General features: G+C 33.4%; 1 protein-coding gene across 2 annotated transcripts in view; it reads left to right on the plus strand.

The window, feature by feature from the left end:
- The window catches only part of OLA1 (Obg like ATPase 1), a 189,375-nt gene that overhangs the window by 128,440 nt on the left and 44,068 nt on the right, over positions 1-16,867 (plus strand). For both annotated transcript variants that reach the window (XM_032407864.1, XM_032407875.1), the window contains 2 exons: positions 8,995-9,075; positions 9,378-9,475. In XM_032407864.1, the coding sequence (XP_032263755.1) occupies positions 8,995-9,075; positions 9,378-9,475 (179 nt within the window). The remainder of the gene's footprint in view (positions 1-8,994; positions 9,076-9,377; positions 9,476-16,867) is intronic.

Genomic DNA, 16,867 nt, shown 5'->3' on the forward strand with positions numbered 1-16,867 from the left:
ATAAAAAAACAAAAATAAAATGTTTTATGATTTCATGTATAGAGATACAGTGAAAATATATGACAATAATAGCACAATCAGTGGGAGAAGGCAATAATAGAGTGAAAGAGTAGAGTAATAATACTCCAGTTAAAAGACAAAGAGTTTTTGGCTCCTCAAATAGTTAAATTTCGTTAAACATAGAATTACCGTATGACCCAGCAGTTAAATTCTTGGATTGATATTTCCAAAAGAATTTAAAACAGGTACTCAAACAAATATATGTACATGCATATTCACAGAAGTGTTATTCACAATAGCCAGAATGTGGAAAACAGCCCAAATGTCCATCAGGGATGAGTGGATAAATAAATTGTGGTATATACATATAGTGGAATGTTATTTAACCATAAAAAGTAAATGAGTACTAGAGAGAGACAAGCCAAGAAACAGACTCTTAACTATAGAGAACAAACTAATGGTTATCAGAGGGGTGTTGGGAGAAATAGGTGATGAGGATTAAGGAGGGCACCTGTCGGTCATGAGCACTGGGTGATGTATGGAATTGTTGAGTTACTATATTGTACACCTGAAACTAATCTACAACTGTATGTTAACTATATTGGAATTTTTTTAAAAAACAAACAAAAACAAAACAAAACAAAAAGTAAATGACTACTGATGCTAGATGTGGATCAACCTTGAAGACCTTAAGGTAAGTGAAAGAACTCAGACACAAAGGTCATATATTGTATGATTCCATTTGTGTGAAATCTCCTGAATAAGTAAATTTCATAGAGACAGAACTGCAGATTGGTGGTTACCAGGGACTAGGGGAAGGGGAGAATGGGAAGAAACTGCTCAGTGAATATGAGATTTTATTTTGGTGTGATAGAAATGTTTTGGAAGTAGATAGAGGTGAGAGGTCCATAACATCGTGAATATACCAAGTTTTTAGTACTAAACTACTTAAGAATAATTGATTTTATGTTTATATGAATTTATGTGAATTTTACCTCAATAAATTTTTTAAAAATTAAATAAGACAAAAAATGTCAAATTGGATTTCAAAAGCCTACCTCTGTGCTGCTTATAAGACACACATCTTACATGGAAATGCAAAGGTCCAAAAATAGTTAAGATGGTCTCAAAGAAAAATAGAGTTAGAGGATGTGGTACACATGAACCTCATATCAAGATTATTCTAAAGCTGCAGTGATTAAGACAGTCAAGGATAGACAAATTGATCATGGAACAGAATGGTTATACAGATACAAATGTGATTTGTGGTGAAGATGGTACTGCAGAGTAACAGAAATGAATGATTTTCTTAAGAAATGGTGTTGGGTCAGTTATATATCCTGTGGGAGAGAAAATAAATCCTCACCCACCTCACACTGTACAAAAAAGGTAAAGTCTACATAGAGTAAAAAGTGAAAATGAAACTCTTACAGAATAAAATATCTATTATATAGCATAAAATATTTTCATCACCCTGTAATAGACAAATATTTTTTAAACAAGATACAAAAAGCAATAATCGTAAAGGAAAAGATTTTATTTTTTTGAGGATTTATTTATTTTAGAGAGAGGGAGAACACTCTCGCGTGTGCATGTGGTGGGGAGGGGCAGAGGAAGAGGGAGAGAGAGAGTCTCAGGCAGACTCCCCCCTGAGCGTGGCGCCTGATGTGGAGCTTGATCACCCCCTGAGCCAAAACCAAGAGTCGGACACTCAACCGACTGTGCCACCCAGGTCCCCATAAGGGAAAGATTTTAAAATTGTACTATATTCACATTAAGACTTCCGTTAAACAAGAGAGGGAAAAGCTACAGAGTGAAAGAAGATATTTGCAGCATATAACAAAGAACTTGTCTATAGAATATGCAGAGAGCTACAAATAAATAAGGAAAAGACAGCCCAATAGAAAAGTGGGCAAAAGATTTGAACATGTACTTCATGCAAGAGGAAATCCTCCATTAATCATTAGGGAAATGCAAATTCAGACTACAGAATGATACCACACCTTAAATTAAGAACACTGACAATACCAAATGTTGGAAAGAAACTGATTAGCAATATATGCTAAATTTGGGTAAATGTTTGACCTATGATAGAGCAATGCATGTACAAATTTACCAAAATACATGTACAAGAATGTTTATGGCAGCTTTATTCATACTAGCTTTTAAAGTATAAACAATCCTAAGTGTCCAACAGTGGAATGGATAAATACACTGTGAAATATTCATACAGGGAAATATTACATGGCAAAGAAGATACGTACTACTGCTATTTCTAACAACGTGGATGAATTCCACTATGTTGAACAAAAGAAGCTAGACACAAGATAATGCATATTGTATGATTCTATTTCTATAAATTTCAGTAACAGGCTAATTTGTGATTCAAAAAAGCCAGGATAGTAAATATCTCTGGAGAAGAATGAAACATTGTGACTGCATTGCTAATAGTATTGTATATATTGATCAGAGTAGTTATAGGTATGTGTTCATTCTGTGATACTTCATCAAGCTATATACTTAATGTAGTTTATACTGAGTATATTTGATACTTTAGTATAACCCTTTCTCAAGTTTGACATTCAAACCACTGATTGTCTTCTGCTTGTATCAGTTGAATTTTCAATTTGGATTTTTATTTTCCTACTTTTATTTCCTACTTTCTACTTAGATTTTGGTTTCCTTATAAATTTTTCTTAGTTTGTCAACTCTCTCAACATTTCATCCATTTTTTTCTGACATTACTCTTCTCTCTTTATGGCCTCATGCTCCTGTTTCATAGATGCTCTATCTTTTTGCATTCTGCCAAGTATGCCACATAATTCATTAAGAGGGTATGTGTGCACGCACACATGCGTGATCATTTTCTGCTTCCTTTCTGACATTCCTTTTTCAGTAGCCTTTTTGTTAAAATCAAATTTGTGGACTCCACACCTCACCCCCACCATACTTCCTTGAACATGGTAAAATCCATTCAAACTGCTTTACAGGGATCATATAGGATTGTTGCCTTCTTCTTTTTAGTAATGTTCAAATCCTCTTGAAATCTATACCTCAAGAATGAATCGGGTGTCCATTCTGGTTGCCACTCAGTTTATGGCCAAAAGGCCAAGAGCTTTGCTGTGTTAAGTTCTCACTGTTTACTTCAGTGAATCACATAACTGAAAACCCACAACTACCAACATACATTCTACCCCCATTATTGGTAGAATTAACCTATTATTTTGATTCTTGGATGATAGCTTCCTTACACACATATGCATGCACGTGCACACACACACACACACACACACACAGAGCCATGCAGAGCATTGCTGCCAATTGGCTTAGTTGAGTCTTTTGTTGATTCTTTACTGGGAGTTTTAGTCACTGAAGTATATAAAAAGATGGTAGTCAAGGATCAGTACTCTGGTCTCCATAAACAGCATTCATTTAGTAGAGCAACAAATGTTTAATATTCTGATTCAGGCAGATCCTAAATATCAAGTTAGAATATACAACGAAGGTCTGTTTCGTGAGAGAAAACATAGATTGATCTGTCCTCAACTTGGGATATTTAAAGGGGATACTCTGGGTTGGAGCAAGAAGAAGCTGTATTACTGGACTCCTAGCCAGACTATTTTGAGCTGAAGCCCTGACCCCCATTATTTTGGTCTGAGTGCATTGTTGACTGTGTGTTAGTTAAAGCCACCTAACCAGCACAGATCAGCTCATCTGGGTGTCAGCATCAGGTATTGGGATAGTGGATTTGGCTAGAGAGAAGTATCAGACTTGGAAGCTATAATTATTACAGAATAAGAGTGAGTCACCTTGATAAATTGCCAGGTCTTATCTATTTAGTCATCAAATTTTAGGATTACAGATGGTGAGCAGTGAATAGATGAAGCCTCCCTTCCCCCTCACACTGTAAATATCTTTATTTCTTTTCCTATTGTAAAGATGATGTTTTTTGGTTAAGAATAAATAAAACAGCATTGTAGTTTTAAAAAAGAAGGCAGAAAGGTAAAGCTTCTCTGGTATCCAATCTTCTAGAAATTTCTATTGCTAACAATTTGGTATGGCATCTATCTAGTTTCATTATTTGAGTGCATTTGTTTGTATGTATTATATATAGTTTCAAAACCACAATTGGGATCACATTATACATTCTGCCATAAATAATAATACTTAATACCTATTGAGCATTTACTATGTGCCTGGAGCTGAGGCAGTTACTTTACACATATTTTCTCATTTAATCCTCATAATCACCATGTGTTGAATTGGAGTTATCCCAATTTTACAAAAACAAAATTAGAGATGTTAAGTAACTGCCCCAAGGTTATACAGGTAGAAAGTGGCAGAGCCAGAACTCAAACCCAAATCTTTTTGATGGCAAAATTCATATTCTTAACTAACTTTATTTCGTTGTTCTGAACCTGCTTTTTTCACTTAGCAATGCATTAAATTGGACATTTTCCCATACAAATGTACATACAGCTATGTCTTGTCTTAATGGATAAAAACCGTTCTGTTATATGAATGTCCCATAATTCATTAGCAAATCTCCAATTAATGGGTTTTTAGGTTATTCCTAATCCAAATCTCTCTTCTTGTGCTAGTATCACACTATTCTAATTACTGTAGCTTTATGGTTTAATACATAGCAAGGCAAGTCATGTAGTTTTCTCTCTATATATTTTTTACTCTCAAGCAGTTCGTTTTTTTTTTAGAATAATGATATATTCAATTTGTAACATTCTCCAACATCCCTGTTATGATTTTAACTAGAATTGTGTTATATGTTGTAGTGGCTAGAATTTTTATCAGCATGGTGTTGATCAGTACAGATGAATTTTGAGTGAGGGTCTGGCCGAAAGAAGTTTTAAGTTAGTGTCTCTGGACCTCAGGTCTGGGAGTCTATGGACCTAGAACATATACTTAATTGGCTGTTGTTGGGGCATTACTCATAACCCAGGTTCTTGGATTTGGGGATGATGAATTCCTCTTAAAAGCATTTGGAAGATATGTGCCATCATCCCTCAAAGGCACATAAACATAGAACTTTATATACAATTTCAAGGTGTTAAGGAACCCCTGAAATCTAGTTATGGGTCACAGATTAATAATTCTTGCTCTGGAAACTGAAGAATACCAAAATAGAGAAGTCTAGTATGTAGTCTTGGAAAGTCAGTTATGTTATTGTGTGCAAAGAAAAATATGATTTTTGTAATACATGGATTGACAATCAGGTATTATTAATCCCGATAGTAAATTTCCCTGATGACCTTGGACCAAGAATGAGGACCTGGAATAACAACCTTGGGAATAACTAGGCTAAACAAAGAGCAATTGGAAAAACAGTGAGGAAGACAAATAGGCCAGGGTGATTGGGCAGAACATGAATTTCTGAGTCACTTAGACCTGAATTTGAATCTTAGCTCTGCCACTTACTGGCTATGGGAATTTAGGCAAATCACACGTTCTCTGTGAGCCTAAATACATTACAACTGCTATTAACAACAATAATAAAATACATCAAGAAAATAGAGCATTTCTTAAGTTAAATGTGAGACTATTAGTAAGAAGAGTCAAAGCATATGAGTGAGGAATTCAAGGTGAGTTTGGATTTTCTTTTTAGTTAAAAGGTAGTTGTTCAGTAAAAACTAGTTCTTGTAGAATGTTAAGACTAGACGCCTGAATTGAGATTTCACTAAGAAAGCCAATATTGTTGGTAAACCTTCAGAAATTTGAAGAAAAGGACTAATGAACAGTATTCAGATTGGAGAAGATGTATATATGCGTTAAGGGAGTACCCAAGAGATTATGTTGCCATTTTGTAGACGACTGATATTTAATCTTTCAACTATCATAATAACAATGGCACCAGCACACATTTACTGAGAACTCACTCTGTGCCGAGCACTGTGCTAAACACCTTATATGCATTATCTCTTTTGATCTTCACAACAACCCCCAGGAGTAGATAGTGTCATCATCTATGTTTATCAATGAAGTAATAGGTCACAGACCTGGTAAATGGTAGACCTAGGATTTATTTTCACACTTAAGCATTAAGCTGTTACCTCTCTAATCAGTATACTCATACCACTGCAAAATAACCAAAAAGTTCAAATATCCAGGAAATTTTGCATAATCTTCATTATGTTATAGGATTTTGAAAGTGAAGACTTTGTTAAAGTTATCAAAACAAAAGTTATCCTCCTACGTCTGTATTTCTACATAATGATGTTGCTAAAGAAATTATGAAATCCTAAAGTAACTTCTGATGCCTCAAGCATTAAGGTGTTTCTGTGTTTTTTGGATTGCGTTTATTGTATTGTTAGGAGTAGGGTAAGTATGTATTAGATTATTTTCTCGGTTAACTGGAACGTTTTGTTGTTCTCATCATAAGTATTAATATATGTATTTATATATAAGCATAAGAAAAATTTTAGTCCATTAAGTATTATATACAAATTTGTCCAAATGTTTTCGTTCATCTGCTTAGAAGTTTTTCAGATAAGGAACATAAAACATTTTTTAATTTTTTGCTAAAATTAAAATTCTTATGTAAGAATAACAGCACATCACAACTATACCATATAATGATTATTTATGTAAGATATTCTTACCTGAGAGCAATCTTTTTTTGTCTTAAGTAAACTGGCATCTTTTAATAATCTAAGGTGTCTTTTCTTGTTTGTTAAATCTTTTATGGAGCTAATGAAGAGAGTATTGGGTAAAAAATAAAACATTTAAAATTTTAAAACATTTTTACTTTCAACTCATCGAATATTTGGTTATACTCTATAAATTTTTTCTTAAAAGGTTTGAATGTGGCTTTAATGAATGTACTGTTTGAGCACTTTAATTATGAGTAAATTCTCTTTAAAATTGACTGTTTCTAATTTGTAGTATAATGTGTTGGTGTGAGGAGAAAAAAAACTAATGCCAAAAAGATTATGTGATAAGATTTCAATGTCTGGAGTCATTGTGTAGTTAATTTAAAATGAAAGAGAAATACTGAAATTCCTTCACTAGTGATCATCATTTATTGGGGCCCTTTGGTTTTATAAAAATGTTTATAGTTACAAAAGTATATTATACTTTTTATATGATTAAAATTTAATTTCCTTCCTTATTTTTGGTTTGGCTTTCTTTTGTCTGTTTTCTTCTCTTTTCTTTTTTTAATTGAAAAAACTAATGGAACCAAATATAAGATGGTACCACTGTCTTCTCCTTCTTTTGTATAATCTTGTTGCATGTCTCTACATAAGCTGTTCTGGCCACTCATCATAGTAACCAGCTGGGCCATTTCACCTGCTGGAGCCATTAAAGAGGACTCTCTCCCCCTAGATTAATCCCCTCCGACATTAGTTTTTTGCACTGACAACTGGAGCAGGCATTCAGAATTTGCAGGTGGCCAGTGTGACGCACATAATTGCCTACAATTTTAGGCAATGAATAAAAATGGTCTACATTACTTGTCAAAGGTTGTATATGCAGTGCCAAGTGAGATCTATGGGAAGCCTTTTAGGGTTTAAAGAACAGTTAATAGCAAGGCTGCACAGGGCTTTTTTAATCATAACGCATTTGTAATATAGCACTTTGATCTTCTCCTTGTAGGAAATGGTGTTACATTAGCCACTTTTAAACATTTATGAGTGAAATTCAGTTATAGAAGAGTAAAAGTGATTATTCTTAAGCAGAACATGTTAGATTTCATTAAAAGTTTTCAGCTTACCCCTTCCTTGTTAAAATCTGTGGGAAGTCTTTTTCCTGGAGAGTTTCAAATCAGGATCTAAGGACATAGGGCTTTTTCCTTATTTTTCCTGTTGGTAACAGCAAGATTTGGAAGGAAGGTATACTAAATATTGAGGTAATTTATACAAGGGGATATTTATAGAAAAATAACTGATTTATGATAAAGTAAATACATCGATGAAAACCTAAAAAATCTATTGCTAATAACTGTGTATTACAATAAATTTGTGAGAAATGCATATTTAAAACATATCCATAAATTATCTTTAACAACAACAACAAAAAACCAGATGACTCTCAAACGCACTTCTTCTGGAAGAGCTAAGTTTGACCTTTCAGACCCAAGAGCCTTTTATTAACACCTGCCTGTAAGAAGAACCTTGCCACACGCAGCTTTTAGATTCAGAACCACAAAACTGATGAGGAAAGACTTGAAGGGTTCAGTTTGTGTCACTTGCTGTTTGCCGTTTCCATTTCACAGATGATTAATCTTTCTGTGAAGAAAGGCTAGAGAAACAAAGCACATTGGGCTCTTCCTGCAGTTACTCCTTCTGAATGCACACTAGCTTGCTAACTAAAAGGCCTTTAGATTTCCAGCAGAGAGAGATGTTCTGAAAGTGAATGCAGCTGGTTGGAGGTCACCAGTGCAGGGCTCTTGCCATTGTGTAATGGAGGCTTTGGCAGGTTGGGGGGGGGGGGCGGTGTTGGAGCAGGGACAGGAGAAGTGGGCAGGAAGAAGGTGTTGGCAAAAAATTAATTCCGAATTAAAAGGGTTTGGTCAGTTGATTTAATATTTTGGAGGGTAGATCATCAATAATAGGTTCAATTTCATCTATTTTGTTTTTCTTTTTAAGGAAAAAATTATAATTCCGTCTCTTTCCAGTATTCCCCCCTCCCTCCATTTCCTAATAGCATGTTTATCTTGTAAGTGGCATCACTAGGTGATGTTGAAATACTATTAGCTCTTACAGTCTTTGGTGTATGTGAATTGTCTTGAAATTTTTAAGACTGTTACTAATTTTGCTAGTATTCCACATATATATTAAAATGTTAATGCCACAACAACGTTTCATTGGTATTTGGATTTTTGATGAGGTATTAAAAAATAATTATGTGTGTGACTTAGTTCCCCTTTCATATAAAATTGACTGTTTTTACTTTGAGGATTTGAAAACTCTTAATTTTAGTATTTCGTATCTAAATGTTTAGTGTCCATCTTGTATTCACTTTTTTCTCAATCTTGTGCAGGATATAATGTGCAAAGTCAAATCCTGGGTTATAGATCAGAAGAAACCTGTTCGCTTCTATCATGACTGGAACGACAAAGAGGTAAGTTATAAATATCATGCCTTCTATTCCTGCCTTGGCTTTGACTTCTTAGAGAACAAATTAGATTTTCCATTATTTTATATATTATTACTGGTAATATCTAGTTAAACTTTATTTCTGTCAATGATTGCTTATTCCCGGGCTTGTTATTATTTTCTTTTCCCCTACTCCTGATATTTCATAACTGCTAATCTCTTAAGAAACAAGAATTATGAAAATGAAAATGGCTACTTGTTTGAAAAGAGTTTATTTTCAAGTTATTCAACTTTTAAAAAGGATTCTTTCTCTGTTTCCCACTTTAGATTGAAGTGTTGAATAAACACTTATTTCTGACTTCAAAACCAATGGTCTACTTGGTTAATCTTTCTGAAAAAGACTACATTAGAAAGAAAAACAAATGGTAAGTGTTTCCCCCTAGATATATTCAGACATATCCTGTCTCTACCCACAAACACACATACATATGAACTTACGACTATGTTAGATTTTAATATTTTTCTCCTTATTATTATAAAGTTTAAAACGGATGAGAAAGCTTTGTCTGGTTTTGTACATTCTGAGATGAATCTCCTAATTGATCTACTGAGAGAACTTAAGAAAAAAACAGAATTAAGTTAGGCAATATTGAATCATGCGTATTTACTTATTAAATTTAAATTTAATAGACGTTATTGTTTGTTTCCTCTGCAAAATGAGAATAAATGTAGTTAGAGCAATAAAACTTTCTAAACTAGGAATTTCTAACTGTGTTGATATTATATGTGGCCTTAAAATACCCACTTGAGATTATAGCTGAGCATAAGTTTTAAAATCCAGATCAAATGCTTTAAAATTTTTTTTCAGTTAAAAAAACTGTGTGTGGGATGGGGAGAGGAAAATCAGTTATCTGTTTCAAACACTTTTAAAGTGTACAAAGGTAAAAGCTGCATTCATGTGTTAACATTTTTGACATGTAACCCAAATGTACAAGGTTTTCTTTCGTTCACTAATAACTTCAAAAACTCCTATGTTCATGTAACATGTGGGGCATGTACACATTTGGCATTGCACTCACTTTGACTTGCCTCACAGGACCCTCAGTATTTTATGCTATTAAGTCATACAAACAAATCAAAACTATCCAAAGCAAAATATCTGCGTTCTCCTAAAATATATTGTCGGTTTTTCCCTGTACTTCATTAAGTACTTAGATGCACATGGTTTCAATTTTCCATTAAAAATTCTCATTTCCATATGATATCAAAGAGTGAGAAGCTTTAAACTGAAAAATAAACATTCATAGACTGGAAGCCAAAACAATAATTAATGTCAGATGGTTAACTCCAATAAATGATTAGAATAAATTCTGTGAAATTACTGCAACTAAAAATGCCCTGTTGATATTACTTTAAGACATTTTGTGTTCCTGATAGGAAACTGAATTTGTCCTCTTTATTGGCAGTGTTCTAGAAAGCATAAACTTAACATGAAAATTCAATTCTGACTGGTCAGTGTCCTCCAATAGATAATTAACTTTAAAATAATCAGTACTGTCTTGTTTCAAATTCTTATAAATTTGATGATTAATGTGTTAAAAATTGTTACCTTTGGGAAGGAATTTTAAAGTTTATTACTTGATCTCAGTTAATAAATCTTATTGTAGTATGAATGGTAAGGTTTCCTGAGGCTTCATGAAACAATACAGACATCAAAGTTTACATGAAAAGGGATGAGTCAGTTTCCTTGCCCAAAGGGGCTTCTCACACCTGTATCTGGATGATTACAGGTAGAACTCCCTGGCTCTAATTGTATAGTAAATACCATTTCCCAGACCCTAATGGTAGACAGACTGCTTGGGAGACGCCAGTCTGTGATTTAGCTGTCGCCAGACACCCCATGTTTTTTGTGAGACCAGTTGTGATGATGATATGGTTATAGCCAATTGAAAGCAAACTCTTGTCTAAATAGCAAATTTTAATTTATAAAGATGTAGAGGTATGGATGATCCTATTTATAAAACCAAATTTTAGATTTTATATATAACTAATGATCTGGTTTGGGGTTGTGTGTATGTTTGGTGGGGGGGTGGGGGAATCAGATCTTGTGCAAGTTAGTGTAATTGTAGCTGAAAGATCAAAGACTGGGTAACTGAGTGATGTTCCAGAAGAGAATTTACCACATAGCCATTTTCTGTACAGTTTCTGCCGCCTGCTGTTCCTATTTTCCCTCAAGCTAGCCATTGACTACCCCCTGTGCATCCCTGCTCATAAAAAATGATTGAGGAAGTATTTGTCATGTATTTATGAGTGGGAAACATTGTGTGATAGGGAATGGCATCTCCTGGAGCCAGAAAGATTGCCATTTTCCTTTCATTCAGCCACTCTGCTACAGCTTTAAATCCTCTGTTTATGCAACATAGCCTTTGTATTAAAGTGCAGAATAAATTTTTATTATGAAGGATATGAACACTAGGTTTTCATCATTTTCATCATTACACTGCAAGCAGATGTAAACAGTTAAGATACATTTTAACTACTAAATCCTTTTAATTTATGTTAGCATCTCTTTCTAGCATTTATAAAATCTAAGCTCCATTTGCATTAGTTGCTCCTTTAGCAAAAGAAAAAGTTTTGTTTTTTAAAGTTATTATATAATATTAGGGTAGCAAATTAAGACTGATGCAGGAAGCAGTAATAAATATTTTCATGGGTCTTTTAGATCTAGAAAACTATTTTAAATGGTAAGGAAAGAGGAGGAGGAGGAGGAGGGATTTGTGATTTGGGCCATAAGAGGAAGACTGTAGGAAACTGTAGTTTAGTGGGTCACCATTTCAGACATAATGAACATTTTAATTACTAGTTAGAGTAGAATATAGGAATAGGAAGAATATAGGAAACTATATTTTAGGGGGTCACCATTTCAGACGTAATGAACATTTTAATTACTAGTTGGAGTTTACTTTAAATTTAAATGCTAACATTGTTTTTCAATCCTAGAAAAGAAGGAAGCATTTTGAAAGATAAGTCTGTTTTGTTATTGAGTAGGTACATTGACCTTTTGAAAGATGTAAAAAACGGAAATCTACTCGCTGGTTTTAACGATGTGAATTAGTCATTTCGTTGATTTATGATTAAGACCTAGCCCCTTGAAGAGAAGCTGACATGGCAGCCGGGTTAGTATGGTTGTGTTATGATCAGATGACAGTAATCAAGATGTTGTAAGGGGAATCCACAGAAACCTTTTTTATTATTACAAATTGCTGTTCTTTGAATGCAGAAGTTGTCTTGGTGAGTGCCAATGATTTTTGAACATTTGAGGATTTCATTTTTTAAAAACGATCAGTTGTTACTTATAACTAAAATTGTATTGTCTGCCATATTAATTTTCATTTGAGATTGCCTAGTGAGTTACGGTATCAGGCAGGTACAGGACATTAGAACTGTCAAACCATTGCTTAATTAGGGGTTTAAATTTCAATCTTTGTACCTTTGTTGCTCTAAGTAGTATATGCCATCCAGTTATGAAGTCAGTAGAGCAAACTAATTTTAGATATTTTGTATACCTACATAGCTTCCAATTATGTTTCATTTTTGTGTTCTCTTGCCCCTATCCTAAAACTATTGGTAAAGGATAATTCTATTTTATTGCTTATATATGCTACACGTTAATATTCAACTGAAAAATATAACTAACATTTAAGACATTCAGACTTCTTGTGTGCATGGGTATGTGTATAAACATGTATATTTGCATATGCCTTGGTGGGCTTGTGGTCACTAAACATTACCCTTTGACTAATATTATATGAGTCCATTAATCTGGGTATTGAAATTGATTCAAGATAGATAGACAAATATTTTCTGTCTTTTAAGTTGTTGTGTAACCAAGGGCAGTGTGTCAGCTTCACTAACTGAATTCTAAATAGAAAAAGGTTTTATTAATTCTTACTATTCTGTGATTCAGTCCCCTCATCCCCACTTTCCTGTTTTTGTTAGTTTTCCACATAATTTGTATACAGCAACTAGAAATAGTTTGGTGATACTATACATTGTGTGCCTGGTTAGGGGGAGAATCACAGAATAAATCCAACATTTCCTTGATTTCTTGAACTGTATGTGAGGATTACAGGTACTGTATCTCAGCAACTCTGAATGAAGAAGAAAATATATTCATTTTTTACATATAATTTTGTATGTCTATATATCTATATACACAATACAGATATACATGTACATACATATACCTACATAAAGGTAAAACTATTTCTATAAAACTATTCTAAGAAGTCATCAATTTCTGACAAGATTATTTACTGAAGCTAGAAATTTATGCTGCTGTGGAAAAATCACATTGTTATACATTTGATTTACTTGAAACAGAGAAAGTGAGAATAAGTAATTATTCTTAAAAAAATTATTCATTTTAGTTTAGGAGCTTCTCAAGTAGTTTTGAAATTAGGTTTAATTCACATAAAGTTTTCAGAAACATACCCTGTTGTATAAAGCAAGATTCACATATATGAGATTTTTAAATGTTTTTGTCATCCACTAGTGTGGCAAAGGAAAAGCCCTGAGATATCCATGCAATGTTTTGGGGGATTATAATTTCTATTTTTTGTCATTTGTGGTTCATATAGTTTTGAGGGGTTGTTGTGTCCCCTTCATCTTGAAGTACCTAACATTGTGAAGCCTATGAGAATACATTATTTATTCTGAGTGTGTTCCTACCTACTTCAAATCACAACATAACGCTGGTAGGTTTATTTTAACACGTGAGAGGTTTTTTAGCTGAATTAAATTTTATAAGCTATAATTTATAATGATTTTCATAAATCAAATACTTTTTTTAATGGTGATTCCTTTATGAGGACCAGTGCTTATATGCTCCTTTGACAGATATGAAGGGGTGATAGGGCAGGTCAAGTGTATTCTGGAAGTCTAAACTAAGCCATTTTTTTTAATATGAGATTGATTAAATTGGTGAACTTCTGGACAAAATATTCTTAATTTTACTTGTTATAAATGAATCTAAAAATTTTTCTTAAGACCCCTTCTTTGTTTTGCAGTCTTTTGTTTTTGCTACTAGATGATTCTCAACTATCTGCTTTTTAATTTGTATTATGATAAAGCTTTGAAACAGTATCATATACACTACAAGCTGGGAGTTGGGATTTCAAATAATTTCCAGTGAATGGATTTTGTGGAATTGATTATTTTCTAATTTCTTGGATCAGAATCTTGAGAGCTTAAAAGAATATACTAAAGCAAAACAATTTTTTTTTTTTTATTATAAGAGATGGAACTCTAAAAGAGGTAGGAGGGAAAGGACTTTGCTCATTCAGAAATCTTTTTACTTGGAATGTTCTTTTGCATTTGTACACATATATACATGTAATAATACTTGTGATTTTCTTTCTGTTTCATTAAGTGGATTTTGGGTACTCTTTCAGCAATTTCATATTCTTATCAAGTGATATTAGTACCCTAGAGTGCTTAGTCATAACGAAACCAAATAACAACTCTGATTCCATATTATGAAAAAGATAATTATAGAAGAAATCACATCTTTTTATAGGAATACAATGCTATTTATAATGCTACCCACTGTACTATGCATTCTAGGAATTTCCCCTGGCTTATTTGCATTTTTGCCTAGTACTATTTACAGACAATAATTTCTGTTTGCAAAATGGTTCATTGAATTTGAGAAAGTGATACTTTTGGGAGGGTCAGTTGTTATTTTCATTAGCACATCTATTGACTTACTGATTTATGAGTGATATAATTTATCAAATATGTCAGGACATTTATCTTTTTTAAAGTAGCTAAAGAATTTCACTGCATATATAATAGGGAAACGTTTCACAGAGTTGTTTCTAGCTTTAAGAGACTAAAGCTCTTCTAAAAAAACAAGTGTTCTCTTACCAGAGGGGAGGTCAGTAGGGGGATGTGTGGAACAGGTGATGGGGACTAAAGTGTACACTTATTATGATGAGCGCTGAGTAATGTGTAGAATTGTTGAATTACTCTATTCTACATCTGAAACTGATATAACACTGTATGTTAACTATACTGGAATTAAAATTTTTTTAAAAAGGAACAATTAAAATGTTTTCCATATAAAACATAACAAACAAGTGTCCTCTAGGATTCTCTCATATGAAATTAAAATATATGTTCCCCATACATGCACACACATACATAATCTAAGAAATGAAAGGAAAAGTTTGACTGATATAGTGTTTTTCAAATTACAGATGATTCATGTACACAAAAGAATTTTCCCGCCTCTCTACCCCACTTACGTTGGTGAATAATTCAGGGACTATTAATATTTTTAAAAATTTGTGCCCCGGAGATGAAGGACCTGTAGATCAAATTTTGTTTCCAAAACTGTGAGTTGAGATGAGCTACACTCATAAAATAAGAGTTTTAACTAGTAGTAGTTGGTAGAAGTGGAGGAGAATTTTGAAGCCTAGAAATTTTAGGACTGTTGGGGGTAATGGAGCCTTAATGTGGTATACAGGATCTGAATAAGTTTTTCCTAGGAGAAGGCTGTAGAAGAGGAAAGGAGAGGGTGCCATTTGGGGCAGTTTTGGTGTTTTGTCTAATATCCTGCTTGTGCAGAATAGGAAAGGAGTATTATTTCCACTGCCCTTCATTCCTGTGCTCTCTCCTGTGTTCCCCAGTCACAAAATCTACTTTTGGAGTTAATGTTGTAGTTCAGCTACTACATTATGAGTTAAATAGACTTTTGAAGGCTAGACCAAAATGTTGGGTACCATTAATAACATTGGGTCTGTAAAGAAAATGAATTCTGGGGTACCTGGTTGGCTCAGTCAGTTAAGCATCCAGCTCTTGATTTCAGCTCAGGTCATGATCTCAGAGTCCTGAGATCAAGCCCTGCATCAGGCTCCCTGCTGAGTGTGGAGCCTTTTTGCGATTCTCTCTCTCCCTCTGCCCCTCCCCTCTTGCATGCGCTTTCTCTCTCCCTATAGAAATAAAATAAAAAATAAAATCTTTAAAAAAAGAAAGAAAATGAATTCTAAGAAACTTTGAGCATACAGTCTATTTATAAATTAGGTAGTATATATTACGAGGAATTTTGGTATATTAAGAATATTGCTACTTTAGAATTTGAAATATTAATGTGGTGGTCCTTATTTGTTGCTAACTAGGTCTTTGACTGCAAGCAAATTATTTAGTCTTTCACATATTGAAGACAATTCATCAGAATGTTCACATAAAATGTGTTCTGTATAAACAATATTTCCCAAATTTAATAACCATACTCAAAAAGAATACAATAATAGAAAAAGGACTTGTTTAGTCTTCTGAGTGTATCTTCTGGATATATTCCCTTGGTTTTTCTTTTTATTATATGGATAAAGGAATAAAATGTATTATATACATATATATAGGTATGTTTACGGCTGTAGTTCTATGCTTTGAAACAGTTGTACTCCAAAACAAAACAAACAACCGAGAGTCATCTCTGTTGTACAGTAGCAGTAGCAATAAAACTCCCCTGATATCACCACCATCTTCCATGACTCTGCCCCTCTCTCCTTCTCAGATTGGGCCCTGTGACTTTACCATTGGTGCTTAGAGGATTTTGTTGTTATTTCTTGGCTTCCATTAGATGAAATCATTGTTTATTACAATAGCATAATTTTTTTAAAAAAATGGCTGTTTATTCTTTAAAAAGCCTTTAAAACAGTTCCATTGTAATCTCCTATATATCATATATCTCATTTTCCCTATTTTTGAATATATATGTGTGTGTGTGTTGGAGTATATATGTGTGTGTGTGT

Source organism: Phoca vitulina, unplaced genomic scaffold (assembly GCF_004348235.1).
Source record: "Phoca vitulina isolate PV1807 unplaced genomic scaffold, GSC_HSeal_1.0 scaffold1, whole genome shotgun sequence".
Lineage (NCBI taxonomy): Eukaryota > Metazoa > Chordata > Mammalia > Carnivora > Phocidae > Phoca > Phoca vitulina.